Raw genomic sequence first — 24,244 nt, 5'->3', positions numbered from 1 at the left:
TGTCCTTGCCGCTCCATCAGCGCTCCGCAGCCGCGCCGGGAAGGCGAGCGCAGGGCTGCGCTCCCGGGACAGCGGCCGAGGTGCGTGGGCTCCGGCAGCGCCACAGAGCCGGGACGGAGCCGGAGCGCGTCCCGGGGGCGGCGGGTGGGGAGGGCGGCCGGGAGGCCGGGGGGGAAGGCGGAGGGAGGGCGGGAGCGGGCGGCGCCGGCGGAGCGGGGCTCGGCAGCGGTGGCGGCCGGCGGAGTTCCGCGCTGCGCTCTCTCCGGCCCCGCGGGGCCAAGCGGACGGCAGCGGCGGCGGGGCCGGGACGGACACTCACACCGGGGTAGGGAAGGAGCGGCGGCACGGCGGGGGTGGCCCGGGACGGTCGGGGACGGTGGCACTTGTGCCCGTGAGCCGGGATCGCCCCGCCCCCGGCGGCGGCAGCGCTTAAGGGCGAGCGGGGCGGCGGGCGGGGGAGCCGCTGCCCCGGCACCGGGGCTGCCCACCTGTGTCAGCCCGTCTCTGTGTGAGCCCATCTCTGTGTGTGCTCGCCCTTGTGTGCCCATCTCTGTGATAGCCCGTGTGTCCGCCCGTGCCCGCGGAGAGCCGTGCGGAGAGGTTGCGGTGCGCGGCTCCGTCGGAGGGTTTCTCGGGTTTCTCCGTCGAACGGCAGAGCTGTCCCTGGCTCCGGCGTGCCCCGTTCCCGATGTAGCTCCGTAACCAGGCTTCAGCTGCAGTTTGTAATATAGGGTATTATCCCCTGCCCTTTAATTTTTTCCTACTTTTTTTTTTTTTCTTTTTTTTTTTTTTTTTTTGCCTGGGAAGGTTTTGCTATTAGGAATGTCCTTGGAATAGAGATGGGAGATAAAGTGTAACGTAACTTGCTGAATTGGTTTATGAATTACGGCGCGTCTGAAAACCAAGTTTGTGCTTCAGCGAAGGCACTGGGAGGTTGGAGGCTAAAGTGCTGGTTAAAGCTTTGAAACATGAAGTTGTGGGAGAATTGTTTAAAAKATGTTAAGACACTGTTTTGAAAATAAATGTTTAAAAATGGGGTATGATTATGATCTCTAAATGCTCCAGTTTCAGTACTTCACTTTTGACTTGTGGCTGGGCTGGTTAAATGCTATCATTCTAGGAGTTTGTTGCAAAAGTGTTTCTTTAGTATAGTTTAACCACCAGAACCGTTTGTATTGTTTCTCTTACTGTAGGTACATAGCCATTATATATTTTATGCATTATTTTGTATATATTATGCATGCAGAGACTCTAAATTTCCTGTAGGGCTCTATTTACATTGTTTAATGCATGCAGATAATTGTTTTACCCTGTGAATGATGGGCTTTAAATGTGATGCCGTATCATATCACTCAGAAAACCGGAAAATTAGATTTGTACCACAGACTAATATTATGGAATTTCTGCTTCAAATGCCATTTGAACAGTGGTATGCCTTTTACAGCATTGTGTATATTTGTTTTTAATATTGCAGATGCCTTTTGATTGCAAGACTGCTGAAATGCTTTGAGGGCTGCGTCTCCTTTCCTAACCATGAACAGTTCAAAATCACCAGGACTGGCTGGATTTGGAGTCTTGAAAAACACAACGTGCCACACGGAGAAAAAGATCTCGGTTTTCTTTTCCATAATCTTCATGACGGTGGGAATTTTGTCCAACAGTCTTGCAATAGTAATTCTCATGAAGGCATACCAGAGATTCAGACAGAAATCAAAAGCCTCCTTTTTGCTTCTTGCCAGTGGTTTGGTTGTCACAGATCTCTTTGGTCACCTCATCAACGGAGCCATTGCAGTGTTTGTGTACGCATCAGATAAAGACTGGATTCGATTTAACCAGTCCAACATTCTTTGCAGTGTTTTTGGCATCTGCATGGTTTTCTTTGGTTTGTGCCCGCTCTTCCTGGGCAGTGTGATGGCTGTTGAACGGTGCATTGGAGTCACTAAGCCAATATTTCACTCTACAAAAATGACTTCTAGACATGTGAAAATGATGTTGACTATGGTATGTCTGTTTGCTGTTCTTATAGCTTTGCTGCCTATTCTTAGGTTTAGAGCCTACCAAATTCAAGCATCGAGGACCTGGTGCTTCTATAAAACAGAACATGTTGAGGACTGGGAAGACAGATTTTATCTCTTACTTTTTTCTTGCCTTGGGTTCCTGGCCCTTGCTATTTCATTCCTGTGCAATGCTGTCACAGGAATTACCCTCTTAAGAGTCAAATTTAAAAGTCAACAAAGACAAGGCAGATCTCATCATTTTGAAATGATCATTCAGCTCTTGGCTATAATGTGTGTTTCTTGCATTTGCTGGAGCCCATTCCTGGTAAGAGCCTAATGTGTTTGCCAATGTTTAATGCACATTCACTGTATAAAAGTTATACTTTTTTATCTCCAGGTTTTAAAGCACTTAAACTGTCATAACACTTCCACTTGGTCAATGATATTGATTTTATAGCATGTTGCCCGTAATGTATGTACCTATGCATCTATAWAAAATTGGTAATTATTCTCCACTTCTAATCAATAATACATCGAGTAAGGTAAATATATAGGGACTGTGAGGACTGTAATTCCAGTGCTGAGAAGCAGACAGTGGTAGCACAACTGTGGCTAGAATCATCCAGAACCAATATTGAGCTCTTCCAAAAATTCAGTGACATCTAGGATTGGGACGGTTTTTTACGCTGTACAGTGTAAATAATTTTTTAATTTGTGGCAATCTTCGTTGTTATTTTAACAGTTTACTGCTACTTGTGAGCTGTGTTAGGGCAGATAGCAGTTAAGAACTTAAAAATCCTTGCCTCCATCAATAGGRTGTTAAAAACTTTGCTTTAGAGTTGTCTTGAAAGATAGTGTTTGGTGGTGGGTTGAAATGAACATTTGGTTTAGCCCAAAGCAGGCTGGTTTGTAATGTTTGTGGTGTGGACAAAGGAGCAGCAGAGCTGCTGTGGGCAGGTGGCCTGTGACTGTCCCTGCTGTGCCTCCCCAAGGATCAGTGCCACCCGTGTCAGTGCCACTCGTGTCAGTGCCACTCGTGTCAGTGCCACCCGTGTCAGTGCCACCCGTGTCAGTGCCACTCGTGTCAGTGCCACTCGTGTCAGTGCCACTCGTGTCAGTGCCCGCTCTGTGAGCCAGCAGGGTCGAAGGAAGTGGGACTGTGAGATGGGAAAGAATTTGACAGCTCCTGTGGTATCATGGCATTATAAAGCTGATATTAGTTATGTCTCCTAGTATACGTGTCTGAAGAGATTTAACTTTTCTGCTAAGGTCAGAGGGTTTAAATCACAGAGGGTTTATATGAAATCTTAATTTCTTTCCTAGAAACAGGGTCCTGTAGTTTTCCAGTGATACAAATGAGGGCAATTTTGGTTTGAGCTAACAAATATCAACATTAAAGTCTGAGATCTGTATCAGACTCAGCTGTATCTCATCTGCTCACTGCCCATGATAGAGTCTGAAGTTACTTTAGTTCTAAATTAGATGCTAGTGTAGCTGCAGCAGTTTGGTATTTCTGGCAAGCAGATTTAATTAATTCAGTATTGCAGACTTCAAGGAGAAAGTCTGGATAYAAATGTGCAATCAGTGAATTGCACAAAAACACTTTCACTTTTGTTCAAATCATAGATAATTTTTCTAGTCTTGCTCTGCAGCATTGTTTAAATTCAGGTTGGCTTCTGTCAGTGTCTTGCCTGTACTGTGTGAAGCATAAACAAAGTTGTCAGAGCAGTATAGCAGGTTTTGTAGGGAGCTTCTTTACATTTACTTCAGACACYTCCTGAAGTCTGGCACAAGAAAAAGGTTTTCAAGAAAAGCAGCTCAAATGATGACTTTACTTTCCATGAAAAAGCAGCATCCTCTGGTGACATTTATTTTCATTTAAAATAATAATAATTGGTCTTAAAGGTAGGGATTAATTTAATTAATTTATTTTTTTAAAACCCTTGGGTGTCAGAAGAGCTATAAACTTTTTTAATTCGAAAAAACTATGTGGTTATTCTTTCAGTATTGGTAATTTTGTTATGTCATTCAACCTTAATTCATTATTATATATATTAAATATATATAAAATTATAATTTTAGAAATCTTGGCAATCTAATGAAATCACAGCACTACTTTTTTGAAGTATTCAACTTCATCTAAGTTACAGTTGAAGATGAATTATTATTCTAGCAGGATTTTTTTTAGGGTCCTTTTCGGAATTTGCTATTTGCATCACCTTACARTACAAGCCAGTAAATGACTTCTTGCTTAATTTTGTACTTGGTATTTTTGGGGCTGTTTTGCAGAGGGGAATTGGTGCACAAGGAATTCTGGTTCACTGGGTGGCAGATCTGCTGGTGTTTTCTGTGCATACTTTTGATGCTTTGCCTCTGGATCTCTTTTGAAATGAKATGAGCCAAACTTACACAGAAACARCCTGGCATTATAGAAAATAGTTCTGCAATATGGGCAAAATTAAATTAGTAAAGAAGAGTTACTTATCTAAAAAAAAAAGTTAGTGTAAGGTGTGATTAAGTTCTTGAACCAAAGTTTCAAAGAAGTGAACAATTCATATTCTGGCCTGGGAACACAGTTCTCTGTGTTTTAGCCAGAGTTTCACTGGGAAATGCAATGGGATGGGGTCCTTTGTAGGTATTACTTTTTTAGCTGTTAGGATCATAGAGTTTATATCAGTTAATTTGCTGGTTTATTTATCCATTCCTTGTTTCGAGAGCAACAGAATACAAACAGAATTACAAGTGTGGTGTTAATTTAGCAAGATTATTTTTTGGCCTGCAGTTGAATAAAGTTTTGTCACGAATACTCAAGTGCTGCATGAAAGTGATCCAAGCTTTATCAAATTGTATGCTTTATGATTAACTGCTGATTCAAACCTTATCTAATATATGTGAAAAGTCTCAGGGCTTTTAGTGAAATGAATGGTTTACACTCTATAATATAATCAGCATATACCAAAATAAGTATTTCTTGACTTAGATATGAGCAGGTGTTCATAGGTGAGGTTTTCTGGAACAGGAACTAAATACATGCTTATTCTGCAATCAGTTGCTGCTTTAATTTTTTTTTTCCAAGCTAAATCTAAAAGTCAGAATTTGAAGTCTGTGTTTGAATTGTGAATTTTACCTGTGTTCTCTRTCCCAGAGAGTATACAGAACAAAATGTTTTGTGGGAGTCAGTTTCCTCAAAGTAAACCAAAGTCATTAGAAACCAAACAAACTTTTTGAAGAGAAAGTGGAGGAAGGCAATGTGTTTCATACCACATGTGGTTTGCAGATACAAGAGTTTGGATTCATTTGGTGTGACTCCCCATCTGATGGGGGGGTTTGCTTTGTTTATTTCCCTTCTGTTTTCAATCTATTTTGGTATGTCCATTCACATATGTGTATGGCTACCAGAATCAAGTCCATAAAAACTGTAATCCCACTGCAGATTCACTTCACTATTAGATTTTTTTTTTTTTTTGTCCAAGTGGAGTTAATATTCAGACATTGTCACAGTCCTGTGATAAAATCACTTTCAGATGTCATTGGAATCACAAGACCCTGGATTGTCCTTTATGGTGTCTGGTGTGGAATTGAATTTGACTTCTGCATCTGCTCAGTTAGTGAAGTTGTTTTGATGCCTTTTTGGCATTTAGATATGTAGATGTATACATAGCTAACACTTGGTATTGTATATAATAATATATATAATATTATAACCAATCATCACCTCTATCTTAAGATTCYTGAAGACATGGAACAGTTTTCAGAAGCAGAACCCATGGCAGGGCTCTTGTGGAGCTCTGCCTGGAGTTCTTGGACAGGAACCTCCTGATTTCTTTTTTTCAATTTGATTTCTTTCTCAAAACTCCACCTCATGTGTTTTTCAAAAATAAGCAGCTTTTTCAAGTTTTCTACCACTGTGAGGGAATCTTTCCTTAATGAAGTACAAGAATGAGAGCTCCATGGTGGAGTGTCTTCGCTTTTGGGGGAACACTGAACTCCTTTTTAGGAGTTGAGGGTGAGCGAAAATTCATAAAAAAACCCAAGCAAGTGAAATTCATCAGTTTTATAATAATGTGGTACATATGTGGTAAATATATGTATAATTATATATATATGGTATGTATAAAAAATATATATTTATTATATACGTGGTCAATGATTTGCAGAGGCACATTTATTCTGTCAGTCCAAACAATTTTGCTTTGTGGTGGGTAATTCTGGATAAATATCTTCTTTCGATAGTAACATCATCTTCACTGTACAGTGTCAGCTTTCCCCATCCTTGTGAGAGCCACAGCYCTTTGCTAAGGGGATGTCAATTCTGCTGGATGAATTTGGTCCCTAGGGGTTGGATTCCCAAAGCAAGTTGTTGGGCGGGAGCATTTTGAGACAAGCACCTCTGATGAAATACATTGTTATATAAAAGCTGTTTSTTGGCTGTGACTTGGCATCTGGCGTGTCATGAAACAGCTTGGTTTTGGAGCTGTGTTTGTATGAGCAAATTCTGACATCGGTATGTCGTGTTCTGGAGGGCTCCAGGGRTAAACATCTTACAAAATTTGGTTTTCTGGAGTAGCAAGGAGAACTGCCTGTAACTATGGACAGGAGAGATTTATTTCAGAGTGAATTTATTTACAGGAACAAATTATGATATGGAGAATTTCTGCCCTTTTTCATGTGTGAAACACAGTCTTCACTTAGAAAAATACTTTTGCATTCAAATTATTCTTGTTAAGATCTTTTCCCATGCAGTTAACTGATTAATTTCATTCCAGTTATACCTCCCCTTTACTGCAAAAAATAGCCATTCCTGTTATTTTTGGAAAGAGCTCTATTTATTTAATATGAAAAAATCMACTCTTATTCAGTTGCTTTTTTTACTGCTTGGATTAATTTTTATCAGTCCCTTCTCATGTAATCTCTTCTCTTTCTAATTAGTTATACTAATTGCATCTCTCTGAATTCACTCTGACTTTTCTTGTGCTCATATTGTCTCATGCAGTGAGTCTTGATGGTTGTTTTCATGCACCAAGGGCTGTGTTCAGTTTATAATTTACTGAGCAACTTCAGCTCAGGAGCTGCTGGTGCTGGTGTGAGTGGTCCTTTGGGAGAATGGAGCTGGTGAGAAGGGCAGGGATGTACTAACAGAGAGGCTTTTGTTGGAATATCCTTACCCCATCCACCCTGGCTGCTCCCCCAGCTATTTGGGGTGCAGAGATGGGGTCACTGTTGGTGTGTGCTGAAGGAGGTCATTTCATTGCAGGTTTTGCTGAAGGAGATCAGTTTGTTGCAGGTTCTACATAAGTTCTAGACCACGTAGTTACGTACAACAGAAGGTAGTTTGATGCTCAAGATGGTCCTCTGTGCATCTCATTGAGTGTTTTTTGCATGTGTAGCCATGCARAACTTTGCCAGGAGTTCATACCGGTGTTACTCTTGAAGTCTCTCCCTCCATTCTCGTTTTCTGCCTTCTTTACCAAGCTGGCAGTTGAAATTTCTGTTAATATGACTTGTGCCTATGTGTGCAATGGCCATCAGGTACATCAGCTTGCTGCTGTATTAATGCTGTTTGTGTGCCTTCACTGCTGGTTGTATTGTCCCTACAACAAAAGAGTTAAAAATTTATCCCTTGTGCTCTTGTGACTGGTGATTTCTCATGGTCAGAAAGTGCAGCTGAGGAGARGCAGGGAGTGCCCCAAGATGCAGGGCTGCTCTGCAGAATCTTGTTATTGTCGTACACTTTATTAGTCAAAGCTGCAGCCACTGCGAGCTTGTTGTGTCTCCACTGTCAACAGGGAGAGTGATCTTTTCTTTGGAAAAAGAGTAAACTAGGCTTTCAGTTTCCAGTCACATGTTTCTGAATAGAGAAGAGAGAGATACTCTTAAATATGTTCAGCTAACCTTGCAGCTTTGCTCTAAACTTTCAGAGGGAAAAACCACACTTACCCGTCCTTTTCAGGATTCAGATTTTAAAGAAGATAATCAGTGATAATTACTGTGCTGGTGCTGGCTTTTGTCATTGAATTCTTGCTAGAACGTTTGCCTGCTGACAGCACACAAAGTTAGGATGCATTGTCAGCAGAAGGGGCTGATGTTGGGTCTGGGCAGCCCTTCACACATGGCAGAGCTCCTTGGGTGCTGTCAGTGCATCTCTGAGCATGGGTGAAAACCCCTTTTAGGAACTCACTGCTGTCACAGAGGTTTTAATAAATGAAGCAGTTTCATGGGGAAAGGAAAAAATGCTTTTTGCCAGCAGCAGGACTGCCTGATACACCTCTGAAGCGTCACTACAGTGATAGTTATTTYGACTGTAGGTAGTTATTACTTTCCAGACCTTGCTGTGTCAGAGGAGATCAGGAGTGGCAGTTTGAATGAATAAAATGCTCCCTAAGTTCTTCTGAAAAGAAAAATATCTTGAGTTTGATTGTCTTTTTGAGCTGCACCAGAGAAAGGGCTCTCACTCTCCCTCCTATCATGGTCCTTTGATTGCTTGCTGAGTTTCTCAATACATCCATTAACTCTGTGCAAATTCAATTACTGTTCTTGCTCGGGTTTCTCCAAGGTCTGGTAACTCCAGGTTAAATTGCTGAAAGGTTACTGTCATTGTTAATATTATGGCCCAAAAGGTATTTCGAAATACATAAGTCATTTTCCAGGTTAAAGGAAAGAGAACATTCATTTTGATTGAAGTTTGAAAGAAGTATCTTCCCAGTAACAAAGTTTAATACAATGCATTTTAATCCAGTCCACCTATTCAGATGTGTTTCTATGATACTAGAAAGCCTTGGATAAGATTTTCATACCTATTTTAGTAYGGGTTGAAGAGAACTTCCTTTTATTTTGGATTCTTAGGAGGCTAAGATTCAGCTGGCTAATTTCCACCAGGTTAGATGAGAAATGGAATGAGATTCATTTTAGACTATACCTATCTAAAATGATACTGAATTTTAAAGGTACTGTTTTAGTGTTCAGAATTGGTCTGTTCCTGTTTTCATCTTTTACAGTGCATAGAGATCTTACAAGCCTTATCCTTTTTGAGAAGTATGAATCATTTTAAAAAAAAAAGTTTGTAAGTGTGGGCCAGGGCGTAGTTTATCACAGAGTGCTTACAAACTCGATGTTAATTGTGGCTATATTTGTAATTCAAATGTTTACCCCCTCCCACAGAAGTCAGGGAGCTGAGATACTCTCAGCAGGAAAGTGCTGGAGAAGAAATGGGCAGAGATGATGATACGAACCAGGGAAGGAAGGAGGGCTGAGATTGACAAATTGCCCTTTACCAGAGGCTTCTGGGGAAGCATAAATTTAGTTTTTGTTATCTATGTTTACTTGTGCTGTTTGGAAAAATTTACGTAAAGTCTTTTCTGAAAATGCAGTGCAGTCAGAATACAATAAGATTGTGTTGGAGAGAAAAAGTAGGGAAGGCAGGTTTCCAGTCATGGGAGAACATGACATTTTCAGAATAATGTGGTTCTGGTTTTCTTTTTTAATTGCTTACCTCTTGATTTTTAAATTAAGGTGTTATATACCGGGTTGAACCATGAAGTTCTGTAAATTGAAACACAGTATTTTGTTTCAAATAGGTGTCAGGGACTTTCACAGAAAATGTTGATTTTTCTTTTTCAATTTTGAAGTTTCCATCCCAAGAAATGAAATTCTGAAAACTTCACCAAAGTAAATTTGCCATTCATAATCTTTCCTTGTTTATTTCACTTGGTAAAGTTTTTGGATTCTGTATTTGATATTAGAAAGTAMGTCAGTTTGACATTCATTCTGTTATTTGATGTAAGGGAATTCTTCCTGTTTCTTAGATATTAKGCTTATTCAGGCATTTCTTACTTGAAGATGTCATACACTGCATAACCATCTTTGGAAAATGTCATACATGGCATAACCATTTTTGGATGGTTATTTTAGGAAAGCTGTCTTTCCTGGCTATCTAAATGCTTTAAATGGTAAAGTTGTTGCTGAAAAATCTCAGGGAGTAATACACTCACATGGAAAAACTCCAGCAAGTCYTTCATCCTCCCCAGTTTTAATGACAGACATCAGGGTGTAATACATGCTCATATATTCTGTAAGATAATTATCACGGTGTTAATTTACAATCTTCAGAGTGGCATGGTGCTTATAAACGCTTTCTAGTACCAGCTGCTTGTCTCACTAGAGTTTGTTGATGTGTGAGAGGAATTGCTGAGCTGCAGTTTGGGCTGCAGGCTCCCCGAGGATGGAGGGTGCCCGTTCTGTGCCCAGCAGTGCAGGAGCACCGTGCCACCAGGGCTCTGGGAAACAGCAGTGATCATCGAGCAGAGCAATGCAGAAAGGGCTTACACCTGGGCTGACAGTCAAATTTTAATAATTGTGACTCATTTTTTGGGGTTATTTTGGTATTGGTTGAGGTGAAATGGATGAGCAGCGTGCTTTGTGGGCACTGTCCCATCTGCTGCTGCAGGGTTGCACTCACCTGTCCAGGGGATGCAGAGCAGCTCCTGAGCCTGCTCTGGGCTCTTGTGTTTGGTCAGAGCCCTCTGCTGAAGGGTTTGAGTGYCACGAGAGCCCTGCTTGTGCATGATTTCCCAAACAAGGCTGAAGATGAGCCTTTGTGTAAGGGATGCCCTGAACTGAAGTGTTTGAGATAATTAGGCATCAATACTAAACTCACAGGAATCACAGATTAATTATCACTGGAGAATGAGAAATGTGTGACTGCTCTCCTGCTGCCCTGGACCTGTGTGCTGCCCTCAGGACATGTGGGCTCCTGAAATCTCAGAAGTGAGGTGGGATGAAAAGGATGCAGTGAATCTCAAGAGTTACCTTGTGACCAAAGCTGTGACTGACACCAGGACATGAATTTGTGGGGAGGAAGGCTCTTGGGCTGGCAGGGATGTGAGCAGCTCTTCAGTGTTCTCATCTGCGTCGCTGCATGGAAAAAGAGACAGAGAGGCAGAAAGGAGGTGAGGATCCCTGTGAGTGGCAGCAATTTGTTTTAGGATTTACRGTTCATTAGTGAATTGGATATAAAATTGAATGCACGTCTTACCAGAAGCGTGCATTTGCAGAAGTAATGAGAAATAAATCACTCTTAAATGGAGACTCGATTTTTCTCTTCGATCCTCCTGAAAGGTGGTTGAGCTGCACAGCAGGCYCTTTCAATTTATTTGCCAGCATAAAAGAAAAAAGTAATTGCATATTATATATTCCAACTTGGTAAATACATTGTTAATTCATTAGTCTTGATATTTCTGACCATGATTTCCTAGTTTACTCCTCCAGAATGATACATAAGTCACTTTTACAAACGTGATCTAAAAAGAATATCATGAAAGCCATCATCATGCCTTCTTTTGCATCCAGTCAGATTTTTCAAAYACTACAAATCAGATGGCACCAAGTCATTAGGTGACTCCAATCCATCTTCAACAGGGACAGGATCAMCAGGGGAGGTTTTAATTAGAAATTAGGAAAACACATCTTCATTGCAAGGGTGATCAGCCATTGGAATAGGCTGCCCGGGAAAGTGCTGGAATTTTTGGATGGGAAAAATAACCATCCCTGGATGTGTTGACAAGGCGTGTGGATGAGGCACTTGGGCACGTGGAAAGGTTTAGGGGTGAATGTGGTGGTGCTGGGTTAATGGCAGGACTTGATGATCATAGGAGTCTCTTCAAATCTTTTTTTTTGCAGATCCTCTTCCCCCCAGGCTGTGTATTGTCTCTTTCTCCATGCAGACAATTCTCTTCCTCCCCAGCATCACATGTTACTTGTGATTATTTCTTTGAATATTTGTGGGGTATTAGAGAGAGAAGTTACATTGCTTCTAAATACATTGGAATATTTATTTAGCCATTAAATATGTGATTTTTGTTTTCACCAAATGAGTGTGAAAACGTGGAAAAACAAAGCAACAGTAGAGAAGTAATAGGTCATGTCCAGGCTTGAAGCTTTACCTAACACACTAATGGAAGAATAAATGAGTGCCAAATATGTCCTTGCATCCCAAAATACTTAAAGATGGTCCTTATTATACATATTAAAAATACTGAATTGTTTTCTGGTCCTTAAAATTGTCCTGTAAATTTTCCATTGCTGCATAAAGAATATTTAATCTATAAAATTATTTTTTTTGTGCAAGAGATTTTTGCTACAGGCCTTGTTCTTAGGCAGAATACATTCCTCATGCTATGGAAACTGGMTTTCTTGTAACTTTAAACCATGCAGCTCAGGAAACAGGTTGTTTATTTGACTTTGGTATGGACGCTATGTCTTTTCATTATGAAATGAGTCATGTACTGTTTCCATTGCTATTCTATCCATATCCACAATGCTTTCCTTTCAAATAAGTTATCAATTAAGCTGTGAGAGTAATTRCATTGCCAGCTAGTTGAACTAAAGTATTTCTTATTTTGATGGGAAGGAAAGGAAATAAAGGGGGCTGTCAATCCAAGATAGAAATATTTGGATTACCTAGGAGAAAAAAAGAGAAGTAACCTAGAATGCCCACGTGAATTTACACTGCTGCAAAACTGATGCAAAATAGATAGTGACTAAGGGAAAAGTTGACAGAAAATAAAAGTTTCAGTTAATGTTTTCAAGTTCAGGTGCACCCCCTCCCTCCCTCKGGTTTTGAGGTTTACTTCATAATTTCATTCCTGTCAACTTTAGTAACAAGTTACCTGGTCACAGACTGGACTGTGTCTGGGAAAGCAATATGAGAAAATACTTGTATTTGCTTCGTGAAAAAAATTGTGCTTTCCTGTCTTCTCTGTACTTTTTGAACATTTCACACCTCTGAACTCCTTCAGCTTTACGATACTTTCCAAAGGTTTCTGCAGTTCCTTCTTAGTGGGGGCGAATAGTGAGCCAGTGGATTCACTCTTAATTTTTAGTGTCATTATTACTTGATCACAGAAATATACATTAGAAAAAAGGAGACTCCCTTATTCTGCTGCTGCTTCTCAAGAGCTGATCCTGCAAAATTTTACATAAGGAATTATTCCATATGCCCTTAGGAGTACCTCTGGACTTTGATGTGAAGGAAAGCTGGCTCATGTATTTTCTCGTCTACAATTCCTTTCTAAATTGACATATTTTATAAAATCACTATGCTCWGTTAGAATTTAATTGCTAAGTTAAGTGATTATCTGGTATATAAAAGTTGAAGATATGGTTAATGTTTTTCTTTTAGAAGGGGAAAAGAAAGCATTAGGGGAAAAACATTGCAAGTCATTGCAAGAACATAAAAATCATTATGTGGCATAAGTAGAACAGAGTGTGTACTAGCATTTTGATGGCAGAATTGGTGCACTGCATGTTGTTCTTGGAAGCCCTTGTTTTTAAACTGACTTAGAGAATCACATAAAAAATAAAACGAAGCATATTCAGCTTTGTTGCAACAAATGCTTGGCTGGTATGCTGCAAGACCAATGGTACAAGCAACTTGCTATCAGTATTTCTTTTCTAATAACTTTTCTAATAAATGGGAGATATTAAATAGTACATAAAATGTGAAGATATATACATTTTTATTTCTTTCTCCTGCTAGGAGGTTTTGCCAGGTTTTTTTGTTAAAATCGGTGTTCATATAGTTCTACAAAAGGTCGTCTTGTATGATCCCTTGCCTGTTATACTGAAGCTGCTTTTGTAACATGAAAGGTGAAAGCTKCAAAAACTCTAGAAATTCAAAATAAGTATATATTTTTTGTTTTCGTGGATTGGGACATAATCAGTAAAGTTCTTCCTTGAGTGCTGTGTGGTTTAGGAGAAGGGGATTTGTACCTTAGGGTTCAACATAGATAATAGTGACAAAATATAAGTGTTCTGCAAATACTGAAAAATCCATTAATTAATGGATTAATGGAAGTTCTCAGAACTGCTTTAAGGAAATCCAAAGGAAGAGGAAGAGGCTTGGGAGGCTCTGCAAGGTTCCCACAGGGAAGTGGAGTCCCAAGGCTGAGCTGCAGAAAACGAGAATTTCCGATATTTGTCTACTCTGCTTTCCACRTCCATCTCTTGGTGACTGGTTTTTATCCAGTTTCCTGAAGTCAAGGATGGAACCTGCATTTAGAGCCTGTGCACTGAAGTGCATCAAAGTCACATTTTTGTCTCATTTCTTAACYAGCTCTAAAGTCTGCTTCTTGTTTTGCCTGGCTGTCCTTGAGTACTAACAGGAATGAGACTCAGCAGCGCAGCCTTTCAGCCCATTGGTTGTTCTCGTGWACATCCAATCAGAAGGAAAATTAAATTAGTGCTGTTTATGTTTGGAGAGTGGTGTGAAACCTTGGAGCAGTTTTTTTCAGTTTGTTGCACTGAGCTTTGTCCCTGAGGGCAATTCTCTGATGCAGTCTGCTAAGTGCACAATTGAAGACATCAACAATTTCAATGTGTTTCAAAAAATTTTCCATCAGACTTTCTGGATCTTGCCAAYTGAGCTTTGGTTTTAAGGAAGCTTAAAATTGGACAAAAATATGTGGAAGCTTAATGTACTTTGTCAAGTCTTTCCTTGACACAAATTTGATTTGTCTCTCTATATTTTTAGGGACAGGGAATTCTCAGGTCCTTTCTTAGACCAGCAAGGACTAGTATGAGTCAGAGTAACTTTATATCTTCCAAGCAGGTACCCTTGGTTTAAAAAAAATTGCTTTTACAGTGATGCTTTTATTGTACCTTTTCTAAAGAAAGTTTGAATTGTCATGGTTACATCATGTCATACTTTCCTTTTTTTTTTTTTTTTTTTTTTTTTTTTTTTTTTGCAAACCAGGGAGACATACTACAGCTGTCCTCATATAAACATTGAATAATTCAGCAAAGCGCTACTTGCATTCTTACATTTCTAAATCCGTTAGAAAACGTCACGAGTTGCGTTTATTATTTACCCGCTGGGAATTAACTTTTTGAGTCATGCTGCTGAATCTGCATGAATGTTAACTCCAGCAGTGGAGATCAAAGGCGATCAGATGTGATGCAATAGCGTTGCCTCTTCCCCACTTGTGTGCTGGGCTGGCTGCAGGGAACAGAATTCCTTTGTCACACAGACCCAATGGACCTGCAGGGAGAGGAAAGAAATGTGTTTGGGTTGGTTTTCTGACTTTGGACTAATTATTGACCACTAATAGTCAAAAGAGAAGGAAAGATGTGTCCTTTCTCTGCCTGCTGTCACAAGTCCCTTGGCACTGCATCAAGCTCTGGTGGCAGTTCTGGAGCTGACACCTTGAACCAGCTCAGTGATATGRGTTTCTCACACTCAGGGAGCAAATGCAGACTGTCTGCGTGTTTTGCTTCAGTGAGAGCCTTTATTAAACAGCTGGTAGCATGTTAGTCCTTCTCATAATTTATGGTTTCAAACTGACTTCAGAACAGTATTTTAAGAATTTAAATAAAGCAGGTCGACTATGAAAACGTGATAGAAATAATAATTTATATTAGCTTCATTCCATTCTACCCCTTCTCTGCTGAAGTTTAGGTCTTGTTCTAAAAATCAGGAGATGATTTTAGAAAGGCTCCAGGACACAGTCTCCTCTTTGCACTGTTGGTGCAGCTGATTTCAGTTTTTTGCAGTTTTCTTACATGGTTTTTTAGAAGATATGAAGAGCCCCCAGTCCAGAGTAGTCTCTTGGGAGAAGTGAGAAACTCTCACTTCATACTCATGTGATGGCAACATGTTCTGCTGCTCTACCACAAATGTTTTAGGGTAAAAGTGCTCATGTTCAGGGCTGCAATGAGATTCTTTGCCTTAGTCTATTYCTCTATTGGCTCTCAGAACTTCAGTATTTTATAACTAATATTTTATATTAGTTTTAGCGATAAAAGAAAGGAAGAATTTTTTATTTTCTGCATAATGCTCCCAAATAATATAAGTAATAWGATTAGGAAAATCTTATTTTATAAAGCAAAATTTTTAGATAATTAGATTTTATCTTATTATTCAAATCCAGGGATTCAGAGCAGAGTTACTTAAATATGTGTGTGTGTAAATAAGCTCAACTTGCCCTGTGGGAGTGCAGATCTGTCACTTTCTGTATGTCCAGTGTTCAGAAGAGGCAACAGAAATGTTCTGGATGAGGCTTCTCCAAGTGTCAGAATCTATGAATTATTTATCCATTTTCCTTGTTATCCTGATTTACTTCATGCAAATCCATAATCAAAGCAGAGGTAGTTTGTTGAACAAATGAATGGATTCACTTAGAGGCAATTGTTTCCAAACAGAAGGGAATTTCACGAGTGCTTTAGGTAACAGGAGAAAATAAGTTTTACAAAATCTGGATGGAGCTACTTTCCTTATTGGCAACATCTACTGCTYGTTTTTCTGGACATGAAATTGCCATGGATTTGGCATTTATTAACTCCAGAGAACGTGAGACAGGAACAATAAATGAATTTTGAGGCTCATCAAGGAGCAGATTGGGARCCTGTGTGTCAGTATGAAGTCAGATGTGCTGTGTGGGGTAAGGACATTGGTCTGTGAGCTCTCTTGAGCTGTCACTTGCTGCCCAGACCTGTTTGCAGAGTAAGGAGTATTCTGAGTTTTCCTTGTGGTATTGGACCTCTGATAAATAAAATGTAGCCTCTCCTCAAAAAACATGCCCTGCAGAAGCCAAAGGAGCTGTTGGAGTTTGGGTGGGCTGCTGATGTCAGAGAGGAATGTGCCCGGTGGTTGTGGGGTGCGGAGCAGCTCCAGGGAACTGGCTGGTGTTTGTGTTGGCGTGGTGCTCAGACATTCCTCCTCCTCCCCACACCAGTTCCCAGCTGYGCTCCTGCCAGTCCCACCAGCTTCCTTAGCAGTGTTCCTTGGGGCTTCCTTTGCTGCCCCCAGAAATGCCCTACAGAAACCCTCAATCAAATGCTCCATCAAACAGGTTCAGTGTCCTTTTGTGCATTCACTTTGTGCCATTCAAAATATATATAATATATATTATACTGAGATGTGGTGACCTGCAAGCCATAGGTAGGRTCTGGAAATACAGAGAAACATTTAAAAAGGAGTAAAATAGGTTTGCTGGAATACTGGGCTTTTGTTTTCTCGCTTCATTAATTATTGCTTTTAAGTTTTTCTGTTAGCTTTTTTTTTTCAGTGTATCTTTTTGAAACTGCAGCTCTGCTCTTGGACAGACTGACCCTACCTCTCATTGCCCAATAAATCAGTGTACTCACAGCATCAGTTGTAAAATATCCCATTTCTTAGTTAAATAACTGCAGCACTTTAAAGGCTTTGGAACCAAAAGCCTTACAGTGTTTCATCTTTCTACCAAAAAAGTCTTCATGTGGTTTTAACATTAATAACAGGGAGGGATAATTTACCGTCTTCTGGCAATTTCCTGGCTTGGCAGACCAGGCTTTCTTCAGGCAGGAGCTCAGGTTACAGCCCCCAGTGGCAGCCAGCCTGTGGAGGAGGTGTCTGCAGGGCACGAGTCCCAGTGGCCTCAGTTTCCCTGGGGCTGCTCTGCAGAGCGGGGAKCCACAGAGCTGGTGTAGCCCTTGGGTATCCTCTGCCAGATGCTGTCCTGCCACGCTGTTCTGGAGTTCCACCGTGTGGAATTGCTGGCTCTGGTAGTATTGTTGGGTTGGTGGAGGTCTGTCCATGTGCAGCACCTCCAGGGATGAGTGAAACCCTCTGGGTCTCCAATGGCAAGGGGAGGGGTATCGGTGCCTTTTGTCACCATGGCTTAAATTTTCCTAAACCTCTAAATCCTCTGGTGTCAATAAATTGTGTTCTGCTGCAGCATGAAACATGGGAATCTTCTTGTTGAAATCAAGGTAACGGGTTCCTTCTGCAGCCTTTAATTAGRAAAAGGTAAAAAGATAAATAGCTCTTATAAAAATGTGCTGACCTACAAGTGGCTTCTGTCCTTGAGAAAATCCATCTCTGGAACAGTCTTGGCATGCTCTGTTAGCTCAAATTCTGGATTAAGTTTTTACTTGTTGCTCAGATCAATCCCTCATTTGAAGAGTATTCCTTGGCTGGCTGCCATCCTCTGCTCCAAGCTCAGCAGCAGTAATTCAGCAGAGACACATGTATGTCCTTTGTAAAACATTAGAGGATTTCTAAGATGATAAACGTTCTGTGCCTGAAAGCGTTTACATTTCAATTGGCATGCATTAATGCTGTGAAGGTGTAAAGATTACAGACAATGCCGAAATTATTTCACTCATTTACRCACTCTCTTGGTGTATTTTTTAATGTGCAGTTTAAAAATACTCGATTTTCAGGTAATTTGCATGCTCTCTTGGTGTATTTTTTGATGCATAATTTTAAAATATTCCCTTTTCAGGTGACCATGGCCAGGATTGGGATTAACGAGGGTCGCTCAAAGGAGACCTGTGAGACGATCCTTTTTGCTCTCCGAATGGCCACGTGGAATCAGATTTTGGATCCCTGGGTGTACATTCTCCTCCGGAAGGCTGTGCTTAAAAACCTCTACAAGATCACGAGCGGCTGTTGTGGCGTGCACGTCATAAACTTGCACATGTGGGAGCTCAGCTCCATCAAGAATTCTCTSAAAGTTGCAGCAATATCTGAGTCACCAGTAAGTTCCAAACAGACAAACCTACAGCCTCTCAGCTCCATGGGACAATAAAGTTTAATCCAGTCTACGAAGAGATGATGGAGGCAACGCTCCTGCATGGGCAGTACCTTGAAAAGAGTTTCAAGGCTCAGGGGTTTGGCATTTGTATTAAATTGTGAGTGGTTTGCTATTGCTGGTTACCAGTTTGATGCTGGTACTCCAAAAGGTGCCCTTGAATGTTTTAATTCACTTTAGAGTACATCCCTTCAAAAACTGGGAGTGGCATGATAAATCATCCATATTCTTCATTTCCACGTACTAAAGTGAAGAGAGCTCCTTGTAGCACTCCCCACCAAACTCTTCACCTTAACAGGCTTAAAAGTGATCTCCAGGGTGATTTTTGAAAGGGGTGTTTTTTTCTACCAGAGATACCCCCACACCCTTTTCAGAATCACTGTTTTCTTAAATGAAGTCCAGCATCCTTTCCATAAGGGTATTCTGTGCTTCTAGGCACCGAATTTACCAATTGTATGTATAAAAGACATTTTGCATATGCCCAGTTTATTAAATGATCCACTTTGCCTGGTTCATTGACTTGACCTCGTAATTATTTACTGCTCCATGAATTTTTGGAAGAGCTGCAAACTTCATCAGTGTTAGTGTTCCTTTCAAATCACTGACAAAACCTGAGGTTCCCTGTGGGAACACCGAAGCAGATGAGCTCAGCTTGCTTATAGTTATGTTTTGAGATGTATTGGTGAGCTTTTAGTCCGTTCAACARATTTTGTTGAAACTAACAGGCATAAAGCAGTGGTTAGTCTGTGAAAATTGTAGATTTCGCCTCCCTCCCAAACCGAAGGATGATTCTGGRAGCATTCCCCAAGTGTGTGTGCTGAAACACTCACGTGATACATCTGCTTCATTTGTAAAAGGTCACACGTGTCTCGTGAAAATGTGTGTGACCAAATGAGCACCTCTGCAGGGAACTGCTTTGGGAGCAGGGTTTTGTTTGTGAAAGCAAACTGAATGCTCAGTTTTTGCAGGGTCTGTGTCTGAAGAGCTGAGAGCATTCAATGTATTTGAAGGTACCTGAAAATTTTCAGGAAAACTTCACACAGAAGGCCCTTCACCTTTAATGCTGCTAAAAGAAGCTTTGGTTTTTTGTGTCTGTATGCTGTTCAGAAGCCAAAAATGAGAGGTATTGTCTTAAGATAGGTCTATGTTATTTTTACCTACTTAACTTCAAATAACTACATTAGTGAGGTGTTGGTGTATTTGAACAAAGTAGTTAAAAACAGATTCACTAAGAAGACGGTCTGAGGGACCAAAACTATTCACAAAGTACAACTTCATGTTGTATGTGAGAATAGTTTGTAAGTCAGAAAATAAAAACCCAAAAGATTTAAATATTTCTCTTTTAAATTTTTTTAAATCTATTTCCTTTTTGTTTTAAAAAGGTTGACAAATAAGTGGGTTAAATAACCCTATAATGAAATGGCTTCGTTCACCCTAAAGAATTTCTGTATGTGATTTATTTTTTCAGTCATAGGGCTGACAAACTGTGGACAGATTTGATGCTGTATAAGTTCTGCACTATTGCTTCACGTGAGTTCTGCTGAAATCTGGAAGCATTCAGTCAGTGCTCAACTTGGCTTTTTCATTTTGTAAAATGTGATGTCAGTGTATCTGTTGACATAAATTATTTGTTCCGTATGGAAGATTGTTGTTTTAGCAGCTGCAAAAAGATGTTGGTCCATAAATTTTTGAGATATTTGATTGGTGAATGAAGCTTGACCATGTTCTGTTCTGTTCTGTTACGTGAGTAAGTGTRGCTCGTGTAGCTCATACTGGTTGGCTTGTAAAACAAACAGAGTTTATATGTATATGTGATTTCTTATATTTTGTGTAGTAATACACATTGAGTGTAAATTGCAAAGCCTCATTAAAGTTACCAAACCGTATCCTGAGAGTCATGACATTTTTGCGTAACAAAAAAATATTGAATAAAAATAATAAATTAAAAATAATCCTTTCCACAAAAAGCCTGGTGCTGGATCCAAGCSCAGTGCTGCCATTCCCATGTGTACTCTCAGCTGGGAAGGCAGAGGGGAGGCCAGTGAGGGCTCAGGGTTTGTACCCAACTGTCACACGAGCAGTGGGTGCTCTGAGACACCAAGGGCACATTCTGGTGACCCTGCTTAGAAAATGCAAATAAAAGGGCAACTGAGGCAGTTTGGTGCCTGGGATGGAGGTACTTTTATCCAAATATCCTCCCACATTTCACATACAGTGTGAACACTTGCAAAAGTGTGAGTTTGCTGTTGATATTTTGCCTTGCTCAGTGCTGTGAAAGCCTGCAGAGGCAGCTCAGGATGCAGCCACCCAAAGACCTGTTAGGGTTGGGTTATCATTTCATCTCATTTCATCTCATTTCATCTCATTTCATCTCATCTTATGGGAGGGCCAGCAACGTGCTGTGCTGTATGATTAGCAAGTTATGTTTTATGGAATATGAGATTATTAAAAAAACGGTGGGATGGGTTCACATTAGGATGTGAGTATTGCCCAGGCAGGGAGCAAAGGACAGCCTGCTTAGTGATGAGCTGATGATCTCTTTGGCTAACGATGTGAGCAGTCGTGAGCTGCTGGCAATAATTAGTGCCTCCAGAGCAGGCAGGGGCAATAAGTGCTCTGGTGGGAAGAAAGTGAATCTCATTTCTGCCTAATGACTGAGGAAATCTTCAGGGTGGGAGAATATTTTAATCTAATTGGGATTTTAAGTGAAGACAGGCTGTGTAAGGAGTCACGTTATCCTAAAATGAGGTCCTAGCCTGGGCTGAATCAACCTGCTSAAGCAAAGAAGCCATCAGTAACCCGCTGCTCATCATGAGGATTATGCAAATACCTGTAGTTTGTTACCTGGATACAAAGATGGAGAGTGAGGTTCAAGGCCTTTCAGATGTGATTCTTGAGACAAAGCACCCACCTTGTGTGTTTATTTTCAGATTTCTGTATATTAAGTGTTTTTATTAGTTTAGTCTGATATRTTTGCAACAATTTTGGGAATAGCAGTATGAACCAGTTCTGTAGCCATGGTGATCCTTCAGGACAAGATGTTGGGACCTTTCAGATGTGCACTGCCTGCCAAAGCACTGCTCCAGGACGTTACAGGTAACACAGAGCTTCGCTGAGTAAAACATAGATTGGAATGAGATTTGATTTTCTTGGGAAAAGTGCTCAGATGCCAAGGGAATTTACAATGCCTATGGTGACTTTTATTGCTGCCWTGAAAAACCCCAGATGCTTTTCAATCTAAACTCCTGCAATCCAGTAAAATGCAACCCAGTAAACTCCTGCACCAGTAAAAATGGCAAAACTGGTTTTTCATTTCAGCAAACAATGATTTTCCATTAAGTGTTACTGCACTATATTGAGGGAAGTATTTACCTTTTGAACAGACAATGTTTTCCTGATGAATGTCAGTTAATTTTGATACTAAGAAATTTTACAATACTAATAGTGCTATTTCAAAAGTGAGATAAAAGAGGGGCTGTTTAAAATGCGTTTTGTGTTCTTCAGACAACCCCAAGTTTACTACTGTGATGAGGAATAGCTGCCAAGGAAAAAAACAATCATGAATTCCAGTACCCCTTGGCCATCAGCTCGTATTGAGGGCGTATCTCAGGTGGAAAATACTGCCCATTGCTGTGTTGATTGGTTCRGTAACAGCATGGTTTGTGTTCTCATAAAAATGACTTTTCAAAAGTTGTTGCTCTGTACCTGTGGCTGCAGCAGTGTGGTGGGTGGTGGTGACAGATATTGTGTGTTCTACCTGTTCCTATCTTGGGCGTGAGCTGGGCAAGCAATGGGTAAAATATCATCTTTGRTTCTCTGCATGGAACAGCCATGGTCACAGCTTGCTTTCTGGTGACCATTAATACGTTAATACAGTATTACAGTATAGTTGGGTAGTTTGGATGGAGACCTTTTTATGTTCTAAACAGAACAATTCAGACTATTGAATAAACTGCTCTCTCTACACCAAAATGTTTGCTGTTGGTTTTATTCAGCTGTTTGGGAGCCTGTGCCCTTGGTGGGAGGAGGTCAGGCTGGTGAGCAAGTCCTACCCCTGCTTACCATTAGAGATCCTTAAATGGAGCTCACAGATTCTTTAACTCATGCTTCTTTCAGGCTTTTCCAAGCTTTCCTGGTTATTTAATCAAATCTCCATTTTTTTGGTGAAGGCAATGACAGTTTCAGGTCTTTATCATCCGTTATTGGTTCATCCTTGGTAAATAGTAATCCATACTTCTTCTTCACTTCGCTTTAACAGTGTTGGGAAATCAAAACAGATTTGCAGTCTGGCTCTTTTGTAGCTGGTGCTCTGCTTTTATGCAGGTAGATGCAGTACACACATGTGGTCCAAAGTTTTTGGCTCAACTATCTTAAATGTTAYCTCTAAGTACAAAGTTTGTTGGTTTTTTTGTTCTCTTGAGGGATGCCGTAGGAAAAAGTTCCATCCAGCTCTGGAGAAAAAGAGATTTATGTTTAGAAGAGGTGGGCAGTGCAATGGAGGAGTAGATCGGCTGGCAGAAACAGGGATTTGAGCAGAGAGCCTGAAAATTGTGCAAGCCCTAAACCATTAGGTCTTAGTCAGTACAAGTTATTCATAAGAARCAGAAAACAAACCAACATAATATTTGCAGCAAGTTACAGGAAGGATTAATAACACAAAAATGCCAAAGTTCGAGTCAATCACAACTGYTTGCTGTAATAGATCTGACCCTCCTCATGTGGGGAAAAGGCTTCCTGTAAACACTTCAGCAACTCCAAGTGATGATGCTGAAAGGACAAACCTATTTACTTCTGACAGGGACCAGTCAACTTCACTTTTCCCTTTATTTCTACTGCCTCCTGTAAACAAAATGACGTCTGAAGTGATTGGACAACTGTTAAATAGCAAAACTATAATTTCAAATGCAATTAAAAGTAGTTTATAATTAGGATAAATTAAAGAGTGACCTAGATATAGGAAAGACTTTGTTTCTTAGCAACACTTTCATGGAGTCTTTAAAAAAAAGCCCTGTGGTTGCAGGAATATAAATATGTATCTATCTAGCTGTTTAATTCCAGCACCATGGTTGCAAAATAAATACTTGCTACAGAAGTTTACAAACATAAATCCATTTCAATTTTTTTTTTTTTAAAAAATTTATTTTCAGTAGGAGGTTGACAAGTTAAAATACTTGAGGCAAGAAATTGTTATCAGTAAAACATTTCCACAAAGCATCCACTCCTCCCAGGAAAAGTTTGTATGTGTGTATTCATGTTTTTCTGAAGGCAGCAGCAGAAGAAGACTTTAAATTCTGTTGTAAATTATAAGTAAGGAATTTGTAATCTGAAACAATTTCTTCATTGGATTGCATCTTTCAGTCCTGTTTTTACTTTAGAGATGCTGAAGGCAGAGCTGTGTGGAAGTGAGGGCTCCAGCAGGGGAATTTGGGACAGTCCATGCCAAAGCAGCTTGGTAGCCTAGAGTGGAACTTTTGCAATGACACTTGGACAAGTGGGGAAGTCTAAATTCAATTTTAGGATTCAGATTAATTTTTATAATTTTTGACAAGCAGTGACTTCCAGTAATTTCTGGGATGCCTTTGTTTTCATCCATCCTGAAACATCACATGCTGTTGGTCTATGTAACACAGGCACAAGTGGAAGATGCTGAAGACAGAATTTTAATCCATAATTGCCTGAAAG

The 24,244-nt window shown here is 40.3% G+C and overlaps 1 protein-coding gene across 4 annotated transcripts; it reads left to right on the top strand.

The window, feature by feature from the left end:
- On the top strand, positions 1 to 20,440 carry PTGFR (prostaglandin F receptor). 4 transcript variants are annotated; one of them, XM_057375053.1, is made up of 3 exons: positions 1 to 80; positions 1,475 to 2,322; positions 18,254 to 20,440. In XM_057375053.1, exons 2-3 carry the CDS (start codon positions 1,534 to 1,536, stop codon positions 18,557 to 18,559), a joined length of 1,095 nt encoding a protein of 364 aa, XP_057231036.1. In that variant the 5' UTR covers positions 1 to 80; positions 1,475 to 1,533; the 3' UTR covers positions 18,560 to 20,440. The 4 variants fall into 4 exon arrangements, with proteins under 4 accessions (XP_057231036.1, XP_057231044.1, XP_057231016.1 ...); XM_057375061.1 differs by lacking the exon at positions 1 to 80 and adding an exon at positions 218 to 325 and having other exon boundaries at positions 1,475 to 2,001; XM_057375033.1 differs by lacking the exon at positions 1 to 80 and adding an exon at positions 218 to 325.
- The last annotated feature ends 3,804 nt before the right edge of the window (positions 20,441 to 24,244 follow it).

The sequence above is a fragment of the Malurus melanocephalus genome, unplaced genomic scaffold (assembly GCF_030028575.1).
Source record: "Malurus melanocephalus ecotype Western Australia unplaced genomic scaffold, MMel_1.1 scaffold_8, whole genome shotgun sequence".
Taxonomy (NCBI): domain Eukaryota; kingdom Metazoa; phylum Chordata; class Aves; order Passeriformes; family Maluridae; genus Malurus; species Malurus melanocephalus.
Note: the sequence above shows the minus strand (reverse complement) of the source record. Positions and strands in the feature narration are given on the sequence as shown.